The sequence below is a fragment of the Cetorhinus maximus genome, chromosome 23 (genome assembly GCF_964194155.1).
Source record: "Cetorhinus maximus chromosome 23, sCetMax3.hap1.1, whole genome shotgun sequence".
Taxonomy (NCBI): Eukaryota; Metazoa; Chordata; class Chondrichthyes; order Lamniformes; family Cetorhinidae; genus Cetorhinus; species Cetorhinus maximus.
This window is the reverse complement of record NC_135901.1, coordinates 26,264,417-26,280,360: the sequence shown is the minus strand read 5'-3', so window position 1 is coordinate 26,280,360 and position 15,944 is coordinate 26,264,417. Positions and strand designations below refer to the sequence as shown.

Genomic DNA, 15,944 nt, shown 5'->3' with positions numbered 1-15,944 from the left:
ACATTTGTAATTATCCAGTCCTCTGACACCACTCCATGTGTCTAAGGAGGATTGATAAGATCATGGTAAGTGCCTCTGCAATTTTAGCCCTACCTTCCCTCAGCATCCTCGGATACCTGTTTACTCACCTGAAGAGAGAACAGGAAGAAAACAGAGAATGCTGGAAAAACTCAGCAGGTCTGACAGCATCTGAGGAGAGAGAGAAACAGAATCAAGGTTTCGAGTGTGTATGACCCTCCTTCGAAGAACAAGATCCCTCCATCAAACAAATCATCTTTACCCAGTTTCATTCTGGCCTTGGGATTCCTTGTGTGGTCGGAGGTTGGAATTGGTCAACACAATCTCAGCCTCTGGGGTTGTGTGTTTTACATTGAGGGGGTAAAAGGGGCTGTTTCTGGCAGCCATAGGCGAGGAAGCACTGCGGTGACTCTTTTTTTTAAAATTTAAATTATTTATACAATCACCCCCCCCCCCCCCCCCCGTTACAGCAACCCTCCTATTTCAATATAAAAGAGAAAAAAAGAATTGGGATGTCGGCAAAGCCATTGGAGGATAAAGAGGAGAGGGAGCCCAAGATGGTGGCAGATACATTGCAGTTAAAGAGGCTCCAACTGTGTATGTGAGAGAGAGGGAATGTGAGAGGGGGGAAAGAAAGAGAGGGAGATTGAGGAAGGAGAAGCTGGATTGGCGGTGGGGAAAAGAGGCCTCTCAGGGCGAGAGACAGAGTTTGGGAAACAGGCAGCATTGTTCAATTTCACACTTACAGCTTATTTTCTTCATTAATATGATATCCCAACTTTTAAAAAATAATTACTTTTCCTTCTGAGGGGTGGTGGTGGGTAGGGTAGGGGGAGTAGGTAGAGGTAAGGGGTGGGGGTGATCCAGTTAAAAAGCAGAACTGGGTTTATAGCTCAAGTCATTTTTATAAATTATAGTGTTAAGTTTGTAGTGCTGGTTTTTTCATTTTCTTTTGCTTGACATACGCAGTAAAGTTTGTAAAACAAAAACAAAAATACCTGGAAAAACTCAGCAGGTCTGGCAGCATCTGTGGAGAGGAGCACAGTTATCATTTTGAGTCCGAATGACCCTTCAACAGAACTAAGTAAAAATAGAAAAGAGGTGAAATATAAGCTGGTTTTGGGGGGGGGGGGGCAAGAAGAGCTGGATAGAGGGCCAGTGATAGGTGGAGAGAACCAAAAGATGTCACAGACAAAAGGGCAAAAAGGTGTTGAAGGTGGTGATATTATCTAAGGAATGTGCTAATTAAGGGTAGAAAGCAGGACGAGCAAGGTACAGATAGCCCGAGTGGGGGTGGGGTGGGGGGAATAGATCGAAATAGGCTAAAAGGTAGAGATAAAACAATGGATGGAAAAACACTTAAAAATAATGGTGGGGTGATAAGTGAGGACAAGGGGGACCCTATCATGTTTCTGGGAGGGAGGAGAAGGTGTGAGGGCGCATGCGTGGGAGATGGGCCGGACACATATGAGGGCCCTGTCAACCACCATGGGTGGAAAATCTCAGTTAAGGAAGAAGGAGGACACGTCAGAGGAACTGTTTTTGAAAGTGGCATCATCAGAACAGATGCAACGGAGGCGAAGGAACTGAGAGAATGGGATGGAGTCCTTACAGGAAGCAGGGTGTGAGGAGCTGTAGTTGAGGTAGCTGTGGGAGTCGGTAGGCTTGTAGTGGATATTGGTGGACAGTCTAGCACCAGAGATTGAGACAGAGAGGTCAAGGAAGGGAAGGGAAGTGTCAGAGATGGACCATGTGAAAATGATGGAGGGGTGAAAATTGGAAGCAAAATTAATAAATTTTTCCAGGTCCAGATGAGAGCATGAAGCAGCACCGAAGAAATCATCGATGTACCGGAAAAAGAGTTGTGGGAGGGGGGCGGAGTAGGACTAGAACAAGGAATGTTCCACATACCCCAAAAAGAGACAGGCATAGCTGGGGCCCATGCGGGTATCCATAGCCACACCTTTTATTTGGAGGAAGTGAGAGGAGTTTAAGGAGAAATTGTTCAGTGTGAGAACAAGTTCAGCCAGACGGAGGAGAGTAGTGGTGGATGGGGATTGTTCGGGCCTCTGTTCGAGGAAGAAGCGGAGAGCCATCAGACCATCCCGGTGGGTGATGGAGGTGTAGAGGGATTGGACGTCTATGGTGAAGAGGAGGTGGTTGGGGCCAGGGATCTGGAAATTGTTGATATGATGTAGGGTGTCAAGGAATCACGGATGTAGGTGGGAAGGGACTGGACAAGGGGAGAGAGAATGGAGTCAAGATAGCAAGAAATGAGTTCCGTGGGGCAGGAACAGGCTGACACGATCGGTCTGCCGGGACAGTCCTGTTTGTGGATTTTGTGTAGGAGGTAGAAGTGGGCCGTCCGAGGTTGGGAGACTATCAGGTTGGAAGCTGTGGAAGGAAGATCTCCAGAGGAGATGAGGTCAGTAACAATCCTGGAAACAATGGCTTGATGTTCAGTGGTGGGGTCATGGTCCATGGAGAGGTAGGAGGAAGTGTCTGCGAGTTGACGCTCAGCCTCTGGGAGGTAGAGGTCAGTGCGCCAGACAACAACAGCACCACCCTTGTTTGATGACAATGTCAGGGTTGGACCTGAGAGAATGGAGTGCAGCAAGTTCAGAGAGAGACAGGTTACAGTGGGTGAGAGGAGCAGAGAAATTGTGACGACTAATGTCACGCCGACAGTTCTCAATGAAAAGATCAAGAGAAGGTAAGAATCCAGAGGGAGGTGTCCAGGTGGAGGGAGAATATTGGAGGTGGATAAAAGGATCCATTGAACAGGGTGAGGACTCCTGCCCAAAGAAGTGAGCACGGAGACGAAGGCGGCGGAAGAAGAGTTCAGCATCGTGCCAAGCCCGAAATTCATTGAGATGAGGGCGTAAGGGTATGAAACTAAGTCCTTTGCTGAGCACTGAACGTTCAGCGTCGGAGAGGGGAAGGTCAGGGGGTATGGTGAATACACGGACGGGGCTGGGATTGGAAGTCGGGATGGGGACAGAGGGACAGGCAGGAGTGGAGGGTCCTGGATGGGTGTTGGTGTCGGTGAGTTGTTGGAGCTTGCGTTCCTTTGCACCTGAAAGAAAGAGACAAAGTTTCTTATTGAGGCATCGGATGAGACAGAATAAAATGAAACTGGGGGCACGGGCAGCTTTGAAAAAGGGTACGGCGGTGCTGCTGGAGGGAGAGGTCGAGTGTGTTCATATGGCAGTGCATGGCACTGAGTGTGGATCTCAGAATGCGACTAGAACAGCAGTCCGAGGAGCGTTGTATGTCCCGGAGATACCTGTAATCCTGGGTGGGTTCGAAACATGAGGGATGGAACTTCAGTTGAAATCCACGTGGAGTAAGTCGGAGATGGAGACAGTCACTGAGGAAGGAAATATGGCTGTGAAAGCGGGTTTTAGTAAACACCTTGTCAAACACCAGGAGAGAAATGGAAAGCAATGAAGATGAACAAGGCAAAAGAGAGATACGAAAATCCTGACGGAGAGAAGAGCAAAACTTCTTCAAGGTAGGCATTCCTTGAAGAGAAGTAGCAGTCAATTAAACACTAAGATAAAATCAAAAAACTGCGGATGCTGGAAATCCAAAACAAAAACAAAAATACCTGGAAAAACTCAGCAGGTCTGGCAGCATCTGTGGAGAGGAGCACAGTTAACGTTTCGAGTCTGAATGACCCTTCAACAGAACTAAGTAAAAATAGAAAAGAGGTGAAATATAAGTTGGTTTAAGGGGGGGTGGGACAAGAAGAGCTGGATAGAGTGCCAGCGATAGGTGGAGGTAACAAAAAGATGTCACAGACAAAAGGACAAAGAGGTGTTGAAGGTGGTGATATTATCTAAAGGAATGTGCTAATTAAGGGTAGAAAGCAGGACGAGCAAGGTACAGATAGCCCTAGTGGGGGTGGGGTGGGGTGGGGTGGGGGGAAGGGATCGAAATAGGCTAAAAGGTAGAGATAAAACAATGGATGGAAATACACTTAAAAATACTGGAAGTAGGTGGGAAAAGAAAAATCTATATAAATTATTGGAAAAAACAAAAAGGAGGGGGAAAATCGGAAAGGGGTTGGGGATGGAGGAGAGTGTTCATGATCTAAAGTTGTTGAACTCAATATTCAGTCCGGAAGGCTGTAAAGTGCCTAGTTGGAAGATGAGATGCTGTTCCTCCAGTTTGCGTTGAGCAAAGTTTGTATTTGTTTAAAAACGTGGAATCTTGTGGTGTAACTCTTTCAGTTCGAATTTCTTTTTAAACATTTACGGTCCCGATTGGGATCGTAACAATAACCACAAACAATATTTCAGAACAAATCAGAGGAAAAAATATGATTTTCCTTATTTTGTACAAAGCATTACAATATAAGACACCCACCCCTCTTCTAGGAAACTCCAATAATTTCTTAGCTCGAGCGCTTCTTTTCGTGAAACAATCCGATAATTGATGACTAAAATTGTAACTAATTGTAGTCCCTTCTAAAACAGGAGGGCTATCGCCCAACGAGGGTAATTTGGGATTTCTCCCGTAGACCAATCGATCGGGACAATACCCTCCAACCATCTGAAGTGAATTCTTTACATGAATCGTCCATGCCAGTGCAGTTGTCAACTTGCAGTTTGGCTGATCAGCTAAGATTTTGTGCAGCATTTCATCGATCACCGCCTGATTGCGTCCACAGAGTCCATTGCTGAAAGGACTTTCAGCTGTGATGTTCATGACCAGAATGTTCATGTTTTCGCACATGTCTCTAAACTCGTCATTCACAAATTCCCCTCCATTATTAGGCAGAAACTTAGCTGGTGCCCCAGGACTAGTCCCTATCCATTTCCCATGACTTGGTCTATAATCACCCTTTTGTCCTTGTCATGTATTATTGGAGAAAGACTAAATCGGGTTACCATGTCTATAAAATGGTAGAATGAAAATATTTCTGTCTTTGTCCCATACATTTAGATCCATGGCAACTACCTCATTAAAGTCACGTGCCAAGGGAAGGTTTACAATAGGATGTGACGGCGTCCTCCAATACTTTTCACAGATTTCACACTTTGCACTGATCTCTTCTATGGGCCTCGTATACTCTTCATCAACCACCCCTGCATCTTTTAGCTAGATTTTTAATCTTTGACAAGAAGAGTGATCAAATTGCCTGTGTAGCTTTAAGACCATTTGTTTTTCTCGCTCTGATTCTTAACACCTGATGCCATTAATCCTTCTCAAACACACTGATTAGAAACATTGTTAAGGGGATATGATAATGTCCTGATTCAGGAAACTGCAGATTCACTGACTTTCCAAAAACAATTGTCTTATCTTGCCCTGTGCCTAGTTGCATTTGTGCCTTTTTCATGGAAGGTTTACTCAACAGTAAAGATATCTCACCAAAGGTTACACCAGTCCTGATAAAGTGGCTGACTCCAGCTATTTTGTATGGAATCACCGCTCTTTTTAGTGACTTCAATGTGTGACATCACCCAAACCTAAACAAGTCGAACTGTCATACTCCTTAACCTTGTGTCTATCTAGGTAACATCTTCACCAATCTGATCTACATACCTTCGAGGTGCAGAAACTATCTAACACAGCACAGTTGAATGAGTCTGTGACTAACACACTCATCACTGGATCAAAGCTCCTTGTGACGAGCACAGTTCCTTCAGTTCCTTCATTATCATCATCTTCAGCCTCAGAATTGTGTGTGTCATGTGTCACTCTGAAGACCCTGATTTTCCACTTTGGACAGTTCATCACATCTTGACATTTTGAGTTAGACCTGAAACACCTGTTAATTGTTCCCCGGTCATTCCTGGGGTTCATTCACCTATTACTGCTGTTCCAATCCTTTACTTTGTTGTGATATCCAGATGTGCTAACGATGCTTTCACGCCCATTTGAGACCTGTCAAAGTCTGACCATGTTTCATAGGCATCCAAGAGATCGTCTTTCTTGTAAATCTCATCAATGACCCCGAACAGAAGATCTAAACCTTCATCAGTATCCAACTGACAGGAATCCAGCTCACAAAATACTTTGCTTCTGATTTTAATTTTGTCAGGAAGTGACAATGCCAAGGCCAGACCTTGTTTCCTCCTTGGTTGGGATGTAACCCGTGTTCACATATCCACTTCATTCTTCCACTGGTCGTATGGTTCAGACTCCGAGAACATCGGTGGGTAATTGGTGACAATCCCCACTTGCTTTTAGCCATTTCTCACAAAAGCCACTAGGATTGTCAGTCTCTGTCTGAACTTTTATATTCCTTGAGTTTCAAACCTTCACCATTAGGCAAGCATTCTGTGTTACCATGTTATAATCCTGACAGGCATAGGGCGGAGTCAATATTTATTTTATAAATTTATTCACAGAGTGAAACATTACAGGTATATACCTTTGATGCCATGGTATATCAGGAAGTGTCTCTTTATATGTGATCATTATAACCATCGAATCAATGCCTTTCACCTATATATACTTAACCTCAATTGATACAATTAACACCCACAGTCAGGGCATCTAAAAGGTCTCTAATCGGTGTGACTGCCATGGTGTCTCAGCAGCTTGGATGAACAAGTGAATCCCTTCCCACAAACTGAGCAGGTGAATGGTCTCTCTCCACTGTGAACTCGCTCGTGTGTCTGCAGGTGGGATGACTGAGTAAATCCTTTCCCACACTCAGAGCAAGTGAATGGCTTCTCCCCAGTGTGAACTCGCTGATGTCTCAGTAGGTCAGATGATGTTCTGAACCTCTTTGCACAGCGGGAGCAGCTGAAGGGTCTCTCCTCAGTGTGAATGCGCTGGTGGACCATCAGGTAGGCTGAGTTTTTAAAGCAGCTCCCACAGTCAGAGCATTGAACAGGTTTCTTATTGGTGTGAGTGCCCTGGTGTCCCAGGAGACTGGATGACTGACTGAATCCCTTCCCACACACAATGCAGGTGAATGGCCTCTCCCCGGTATGAATGCGTCGGTGTCTCACCAGGCTGGATAACTGACTGAATCCCTTCCCACACTCAGAGCAGGTGAATGGCCTCTCCTCAGTGTGAGTATGCTGGTGTGTCATCAGGAGGGATGAGTGAGTGAATCCCTTCCCACATTCAGAGCAGGTGAACAACCCCTCGCCAGTGTGAAATCGCTGGTGATTCCGCAGGGCGGATAACCGTGTGAATCCCTTTCCACACATGGAACAGGTGAATGGTCTCTCCCCAGTGTGAACCCTCTGGTGTATGAGCAGCGCAGGTGAATCACTGAATCCTTTCCCACACTCAGAGCAGGAGAATGGCCTCTCCCTGGTGTGAACTCGCTGGTGATTCCGCAGGGTGGATGAATCACTGAATCCCTTCCCACATTCAGAGCAGGTGAATGGCCTCTCCCCGGTGTGACTGCGTCGATGAGTTTCCAGCTTCGATGGGCAGGTGAAGGCCTTTGCACAGTCCTCACATTTCCACGGTTTCTCCATGGTGCGAGCGTCCTTGTGCATCTCCAGGTTCGCCAATCAGCTGAAGCGTCGTCCTCACAAGGAACACATATACAGACTCTCCCCACTGTGAATCTTTCAATCTTTTTCAGGCTGTGTAACTAGTTAAAGCTCTTTCCACAGTCAGTGCACTGGGACGCTCTCACTCTGGTGTGTCTGTCTTGGTGCTTTCCAGTCACACTGGTGTTTAAGCTATTTGAAGGAGACAGAACAGACAAATATTTCTCCTTCAAATTTCAAATGCCGATGATATTCAGGTCCCGAATAGTCACGTGACTCTGTCAGATCTTGATGTGATGTTTGTTGAGGTTTGTGTCTGTAAATCCTCCTCTTCTAATATCCTGTAAAAGGAATTTATAAAAGTCATCATGGTCAGTAAAGGATAGAAATTCAGAACAGACAATTCTAGTTTCTATGGAACATTCTTAACATTCTTTCCTCTCTCATTCCCCAAAAGCTGTAAATCTCCATCCCACACACTCTGTCCATTCTCACGCTGCTGTATCTCAATATATACCCTCCAAATTCTGAAGGAGTGATTCATGCTGATTGACAGATCCACGCTCATTGCTTCCTGTCCTGGACACAGAGACCTGAAAATCTTCATCCAGACTGCTGACATAAATATACATAAATTTTTATATTTAGTGTACAAAAAATTGTATGCAATATACAGAGCTCTATTACCTGATTCAAGCTACAAGGGTGGGAGATGAAGAACTTTACTTAGGCAGCGAGCTATATCATGAACTGGAACTCGTTGCCCACAAGGGTCATGGAAGCGGAGACGACTGATGATTTCAGAATGAAATTGGGTGGCACTTGAAGGAATTAAACTTACTAGGGAACAGGGATATAGAGAGGGGATGGGACTGACTGAATTGCTGTACAGAGTTGGCATGGACTCGAGTTGCTGAATGGACTCCTTCTGTGCCCTGATGACTGTTTGAGTGGAAATATATAACAAAGCTACAGGACTATATTATATGCCTCGAAATAACAATAAATGAACTTTATAGCAGAACCATAAATAATCTACCAAATATGTGCCACATAACAACACTAGACATTCCTCTGCTGTTACGATCCCCATGAAGATTGATAACCTTAAAATAAACAAATTCCCAGACAACCCCAATGGAATAAACCGAAGGACAAGGTTTCACTTTTTAAAAACTATTCCTGTAACAATCAAACTAAAATCAAGATAAATGAAGTACACATGAACAGACAAACAGTATTTGAACAGACTGGATAATTTTCACTTTAACAGTTTGTACAATAAAAACAGGCTCCACAAAATCACCAGCATTTCCCCCCTCAGCATATTTGGCACTAATTCCAGTTACAGATTCCCACAACTCTCTGTATTTCCCAGGGGGGGAAAGTAAGTCTTTTACTCACAGATGTTGAACACAGGAGCAGGTTTTAGAATTTGTGTGAAGCTAAAAGCAAATGTTGTGCTGTTTAAAATCAAACTACATGTCCTGGAAAAAAAAATGAGGCGAAGACATTTTGTACAATCGCCTCCCCGATTCCCCCCAACTAGCAGCCCAGCGCGCAGGCGCAGAAAGCGCTGCTGACCACCCACACCCCCCCCCCCCCCCCCCCAACCAGCTGTCTGGAGCAGGCGCAGTGCGGCTGCCGCCAGCGGTCGCTCTCCATCTACTTTTGGACCAGCCGTCGTAGTCAGTGGGGATGGCGGTGGGGTGGGGGTGGGGGTGGGGGGGGCATTGGCCGAGCAGCCTCTCGCTCTGGCTGGAGCCGTCAGCCGGTTGTCTGGAAACCTTGGCTCGAGGAGGTGCAGGGGAACAATGGGTGTCCGCGCGCCTGGCCGGCAGCCTGGAAGGCAGCCTGGAACCCGAGGACGTCACCGTGGAACCGAGTGATTCCTATTGGCTGATTCAGGCAGGGTTCCATTGTGGACGTCACAATGCGGAAGTTGGACAATGAGCTTCAGACTAAAACTTCCTCCTCTGGGCAACATCTGTGAGGAAATCAGTGTTTCCCCCCTTTCCATTTCTTGTCTCATTCTGGGGGCAAACTGTTGACTTGCAGGAACTGAAGGGAGAGGAAATGAATCCAGGGAGGTACAGACTCTGGAAAGGTTGGCCCAGGACTCTCTCTCTCTCTTAAAGACATTGACATCCTTTGATCCCTCAGCTTGACACATTTATTTGTCTGGCTAAAAGGATGGTCTCTTTCCTAATGTTTCCAACTAAAGGGGTGGTTGGCATTTAAGGTGAATGGGGCAAGACAAAATGAATGGTGGGACCCTGGAAACTACCGAAGATCAGAGAGACCTTAGTGTGCATATCCATAGATCCCTGAAGGTAGCAGCGCATGTAGATAAGGTGGTTAAGAAGGCATATGGGATACTTGCCTTTATTAGCCGAGGCATAGAATACAAGAGTAGGGAGGTTATGCTGGAACTGTATAAAACACTACTCAGGCCATAGATGGAGTACTGTGTGCAGTTCTGGTCACCACATTACAGGAAGGATGTGATTGCACTGGAGAGGGTGCAGAGGAGATTTACCAGGATGCTTCCTGGGCTGGAGGGTCTGAGTTATGAGGAAAGATTGGATCGGCTGGGGTTGTTTTCCTTGGAGCAACAAGGGTTGAGAGGGGACCTGATAGAGGTGTATAAGATTATGAGGGGCATAGATAGGGTGGATAGAAAGACACTTCTTCCATTAGTAGAGGGGTCAATAACCAGGGGGCATAGACTTAAAGTGAGAGGTAGAAGGCTACAAGGGGAGTTGAGAAATCTTTTTCACCCAGATGGTGGTGGGAGGCTGGAACTCACTGCCTGAAAGGGTGGTTGAGTCTGAAACCCTCGTAACATTTAAGAAGTATTTGGATATTCACTTGCATTGCCATAGCCTCCAGGGCTATGGGCCAAGCACTGGAAAATGGGATTAGTGTAGTCAGATCTTTGTTGACTGGCGTGGACAGGATGAGCCGAATAGCCTCCTTCTGTGCTGTAGATCTCTATGATTCTTAAGGGGACAGTAAATTAATATAGGGCATAGATATGTCTAGTGTTATATGGTGCATATTATTTATGGTTTTCTCATTAAGGATATTTATTTAACTTGTAGTCTGCTAATATTGTACTGTTTACATTTCCAAACATAGAGGCGTTAAGACACAGAAGGAGTCTATTTGGCAACTTGAGTCCATGCTGACTCCCTGTAGAGCAATCCAGTCAGTCCCATTCTTCTTCTAACTCCCCGTAGCCATGGAAGTTTGCTTCCTTCCAGTGCCCATCCAATTTTATTTTTCAATCATTGATCATTTCTGCTTCGACCATCATTATAGGCAGCAAGTTCCAGGACATGATCACATTCTGCTGAAATAAAGTTCTTCCTCACATCCCCCATGTATCACATAATACAATACTGTATATTACATAATGTTTTATTCATAAACATATATATTTAATGTATAAAGAGAGCAAAGCGCTGGAAATGGAGTTGTTAATCCGCAGGACTGAGCACCTTTAGGATAATTTGGAGGGTGTACATTTGGTACAGCAGAGTGAGAATGGAGGGAGAGTGTGTGGGACGGAGATTTATAACTTCAGGGGAACGAGAGAGGAAAGAATAATTCATAGCAACTAGAATCGTCTGTTCTGAATTTCTATCCTGTACTGACAGTGATGACTTTTGTAAACTTTTGCAGAATAACGGAAGGTGAAGGATTTGCAGACAGAAACCTCAAAGCAAACACCACATCAAGATCTGACAGAGTCACTTGCTTCATGGGAGTCGAATATCGGCCTTTGAATCTAGAAGGAGAAATGTTTGTCTGTTCTGTCAGCTTCAAAAGATTTTAAACATCAGTGTGACTGGAAAAGCACCAAGACACACACACACCCGAGTGAGAGTGTTCCAGTGCACTGACTGTGGAAAGAACTTTAACCAGTTACACAGCCTGAAAAAATAAATGCACCATTCTCAGCGGGGAGAAATACTACACGTGTTCTGTGCATGGGAGAGGCTTAAATTGATCGTCGCACTTGGAGAGATAAAAGGACACTTGCACCATGGAGAGACCATGGATGTGTGAGGACTGTGGGAAGGGATACCGGTCCCCATCTGAGCTGCTAACACATCGACAGATGCACACCGGGGAGAGGCCATTCACCTGCTCTGAGTGCGGGAAGGGATTCACTCGATCAAGTCACCTGCTGAGACACTAGCATGTTCATGAGTGATTACAGGAGTTGGATTCTGCTGTTATTGCTGCTGTTAATTACATTTAGGACTGAACCAATCTTGCTGGAAACCTGAAATCTGTGACCTTGAGTCCTTGTACCATCAGCTAATGTGAACAGCCTTACTTTGTCCACCTTATCAAAACCTGTCATAATCTTGTACACCTCTATCAAATCTTCCTTCAACCTCTTTTTCTCCAAGGTGAACGAGCCCAACCTGACATTGAAAAGGAAGAACAAACATGTTAAGACCTGAAATCAAATGGGAATGTTTGATTTCTGATTTGAAGATATTATGAAAATATTATATTGGGCAGTAAATGAATTGGAATAATGCACCTTGGGTGTAGTTCAATGGCATATATCAATCTGGTCTCCACCTACATTCTAGTACATACGAACATACGAGTGTGGAACATGCCCAATTGGCCCTTCAAGCCTGTTCCGCCATTCAGTAAGATCGTGGCTGAACCGATTGTAACCTCCAGCCTACCCCCCAATAACCTTTCACCCCCTTGTTAATCAAGAATCTATCTCCAGCTGCCTTAAAAATATTCAAGGACTCTGCTTCCGCCAAATTTTGAAGAAGAGAATCCCAAAGACTCCCTACCCTCTGAGAGAAAAAATTTCTCCTCATCTCTGTCTTAAATGAGCGACCCCTTATTTTTAAACTGTGACCCCTAGTTCTACATTCTCTCACAAGAGGAAACATCCTCTCCACATTCACTCTGTCAAGACCCCTTAGGATCTTAAAGGTTTTGATCAAGTCACCTCTTATTCTTCTAAACTCCAGTGGATACAAGCCTAACCTGTCCTACCTTTCCTCACAAAACAACCCGCCCATTCCTGATATTAGTCTAATAAACCTTCTCTGAACTGTTCTTAACACATTTACATCCTTCCTTAAACAAGGAGACCAATACTGTACACAATATTGCAGATGTGGTCTCACCAGTGTCCTGTACAATTGAAGCATAACCTCCCTACTTTGTACTCAATTCGCCTCACAATAAACGATAACATTCTATTAGCTTTCCTAATTACCTGCTGTACCTGCATACTAACTTTTTTGTGATCCTTCTGAATCTCAGAGCCCTGCAATCTCTTACCATTTAATTAATATGCTTCTTTTCTTTTATTCTTCCTGCCAAAATGGACAATTTCACACTTGGCCACAATATACACCATTTGCCAGATCTTTGCCCACTCACTTCACCTATCAATGTCACATTGCAGCCTCCTTATCTCTTCTCAAATTACTCTCCTCCCTATCTTTATGTCATCAGCAAATTTAGCAACCATATCATCTGTCCCTTCATCCAAGTCTTTTTTTTATAAATTGTTAAAGGTTGAGGCCCCAGAACTGATCCCTGTAGCAGACCACTCGTTACATCCCGCCAACCAGAAAAAGACCTATTTATGGCTACCCTCTGTTTCCTGTTAGCTAGTCAATCTTCTATCCATGCCAATATGCAACCTTCTACACTATGAACTTTTAGTAAAGTCTGGCATGTGTAGTTGAAATGATAAGGTGCCACATCAAAGATTATTACGGAATTATCAACCTTGTTGGTGAGCCCTTATTCCGAATCCCTTATTCCTACAGTTTCAAATTTTGAGGTTGACCAGAGCTTGAAGGTCTCTCTTCCCAGTACATTTATCTTCATTGCACATTCTTCACATTCACAGCAATTAAGGTTTTACACCTTTACAGCAAATAAAACTCAGTCTTTTACGATAACAACTGATCAGTTAATTTTAACTCAAGGCTCACGACTTATTCAATCACCTGTTACTGACTGGTCGTTAATGAATACAGCAATCTTTAATTAATACATTTGGTTAATACAAGATAGACTGGTTCAAAGAGACAGTTTGTGAAAGACAATAGCTTCCTTTCTCACTGATCCTGATCAGATTGAACAATGAGCCTTATTCTTGAGCTGGACTCTGGCAGAATATGATGTCCTGAAGCTTATCAAAATTAGAAAAGAATTCATTTGTTTAAACAATTTCTGCTAGCACTGCATTTTCGAGAAAAGATTGGTTTGTACAGCACTCATTTTTAAAATGCAGATCCAGCTTTTACAATAATACTTTGATTCACTAATGATAAATTATTCAAGGTTCACTACTGAATAATCATCTATTTCATGACTGGCTTCTAATACAAAATCAATATATAATTAACAAAGAAAAGTTACAGAATGCGAAAAGGCTGCAAGAAGCCACATGCTAATGGTTTAACATAGCTTCCTTGATCTTGTTACTTATAACAGTGAATACAGTATGAAAGTGATTGATTTTTAAAACATCATTTGACTACCCAGGCCTACCTACAGTTTCCCACATTACAACAGCGATGACATTTCAAAAGTATTTCATTGGCTGTAAACCGCTTTAGGAGGTCCTGTGGTTGAAAGGTGCTATCGAAATGCAATTTTTTGTAATTGTCCATAAACTTGGATATATTACACACAATCCCTTCATCAAAATCATTGATAAAGATTAGTCTGAACTTTGTGTAATAACCATGTCTTTGACACCATCTTGAATACTATGTAAAACTTCAAACACACTATATCCTGAATTATTTGTTTTAAAACACAGCGAGTTGTTGTGATTTGGAATGCACTGCCTGAAAACAGTCCGAGAAGCAGATTTGATTCCAACTTTAAAAAGGGTCCTGGACAAATTCTTGAAAGGAAAAGAAAACTGCAGGGCGACTGGATTAATTGGGTAGTTCTGTAAAGAGCCAGCATGAACATGATGGGCCTAATGGCCTCCTTTGGTCGATGAGCCTCGTGAGCATTTAAAGTGAGTGGTAATGGCCTGGAATCTGCTTCTAATGAGGGTGATGGAAGCGGAGATGATGGAATGATTTCAAAAGGAAATTGGGTGGACAAATAAACCTACAGGGATGTGGGGATGGAATGGAGCAATGGGACTAACTGGTTTGCTCCAGAGAGCTGGCATGCAATCGATTGGCCGAAATGCCCCATTCCTTACCCTAATGACTCTATGGTCTAGACAGAGGAATTTCAGCTGCTCCAGTCTCTCCAACTAACTGAAGACCCTCATCCCTGGTGCCATTCCTCTAAATCCTGTCTCCAGCCTCTCAAAGAATTTCACATCTTTCCTTAAATTTGGGGCCCATATAGAGGGTTCTATTCTAGAGGGATATAATTGAAAAGCAGGGAGGTTATGTTCAACTTGTTTAGAACCATGGTTAGACCACACTGAGAGTACTGTCAACATTAATGATCCCCCTTTAGAAAAAGGAAATAGAGGCACTGGAGAGGGGGCAACAAAAAGTCAGGATAAATAATACCAGAACTGAGAGCATTTTCTTCAGGGCTGGTTTTCTCCAGAAAAGAGAAGACTGAAGGGTGACCTGATGGAAGTCTTTAAGATTATGAAGAGGTTCAATAATCCAATAGAGATTTCTTGAGAAACCTCTTCATCCAGCGAGTGGTGAGAATGGAATTCACTACCACAGCAAGTGGTTGAGGTGAATAACATGAATACATTTAAGGGGAAACTAGATACATAAATGAGGGAGAAACGAATAGAAGGATATGCTGATGAGGGAGTGAAGAGGGGGTGGGTGGAAGCTCATGTGGAGCATAAATACTGATATAGACCAATGGAGCTGACTGGCCTGGCCCTGTGCTGTAGACCCAATGGAACAGGGACAAACGTATTTATTTTAGATCTACCTGTAGTGGCAGGAAAAACATTATTTACTACACAGTGTAAAATAAATGTACTTCACCAGCTTTTCCAGGTCATTTCAGTGGAAATGTGCACTCCCGGGCCTAAAGAGCATCAGCCCACTGGAAGCAAAGTTGTGAGACCGGCCAGTCCAGCAGGAAGAAACTCTCCGACCCTCCCACTTCACCAAGTGTCAGAATGAACATGGTTCAGTCCTGGATATGATTAGCAGCAGCATCCAACCCCTGTAATCACTTGTGATCTTGCTGGTGTGTCTGCAGACTGGATGAATGAATGAATCCCTTCCTAGACTCAGGGCAGGTGAATGGCCTCTCCCCGGTGTGAACTCGCTGATGTGTCAGCAAGGTGGATGAACCTCTGGATTCCTTACCACAGACATAGCAGATGGATGGCTTCTCCCCAGGGTGAACTCGCTGGTGTGTCAGCAGGGCAGATGAATCACTGAATTTCTTCCCACACTTGGAGCACGTGAATGGCCTCAACCCAGTGTGACTGCACCG

At 44.1% G+C, this 15,944-nt stretch overlaps 1 protein-coding gene and 2 long non-coding RNA genes across 3 annotated transcripts in view; 2 read left to right on the top strand and 1 right to left on the bottom strand.

Moving 5' to 3' along the window:
- Positions 1-8,607, bottom strand: part of LOC144698444 (uncharacterized) — a 50,076-nt gene extending 41,469 nt beyond the window's left edge. Inside the window, exons 1-4 of the mRNA XM_078570384.1 lie at positions 8,329-8,607; positions 6,554-7,828; positions 4,594-4,874; positions 94-128 (exon numbers count right to left, since the gene is read on the bottom strand). Coding sequence (XP_078426510.1) covers positions 94-128; positions 4,594-4,874; positions 6,554-7,490 — 1,253 coding nt within the window. The 5' untranslated portion in view covers positions 7,491-7,828; positions 8,329-8,607. The remainder of the gene's footprint in view (positions 1-93; positions 129-4,593; positions 4,875-6,553; positions 7,829-8,328) is intronic.
- Positions 1-13,476, top strand: part of LOC144697459 (uncharacterized) — a 296,931-nt gene extending 283,455 nt beyond the window's left edge. The window contains exon 2 of the long non-coding RNA XR_013580372.1: positions 11,175-13,476. This is a non-coding gene — a long non-coding RNA (uncharacterized LOC144697459). The remainder of the gene's footprint in view (positions 1-11,174) is intronic.
- LOC144697374 (uncharacterized) overlaps positions 1-15,944 on the top strand; it is a 232,790-nt gene that overhangs the window by 75,649 nt on the left and 141,197 nt on the right. The gene's annotated exons all lie outside the window — the stretch shown is intronic.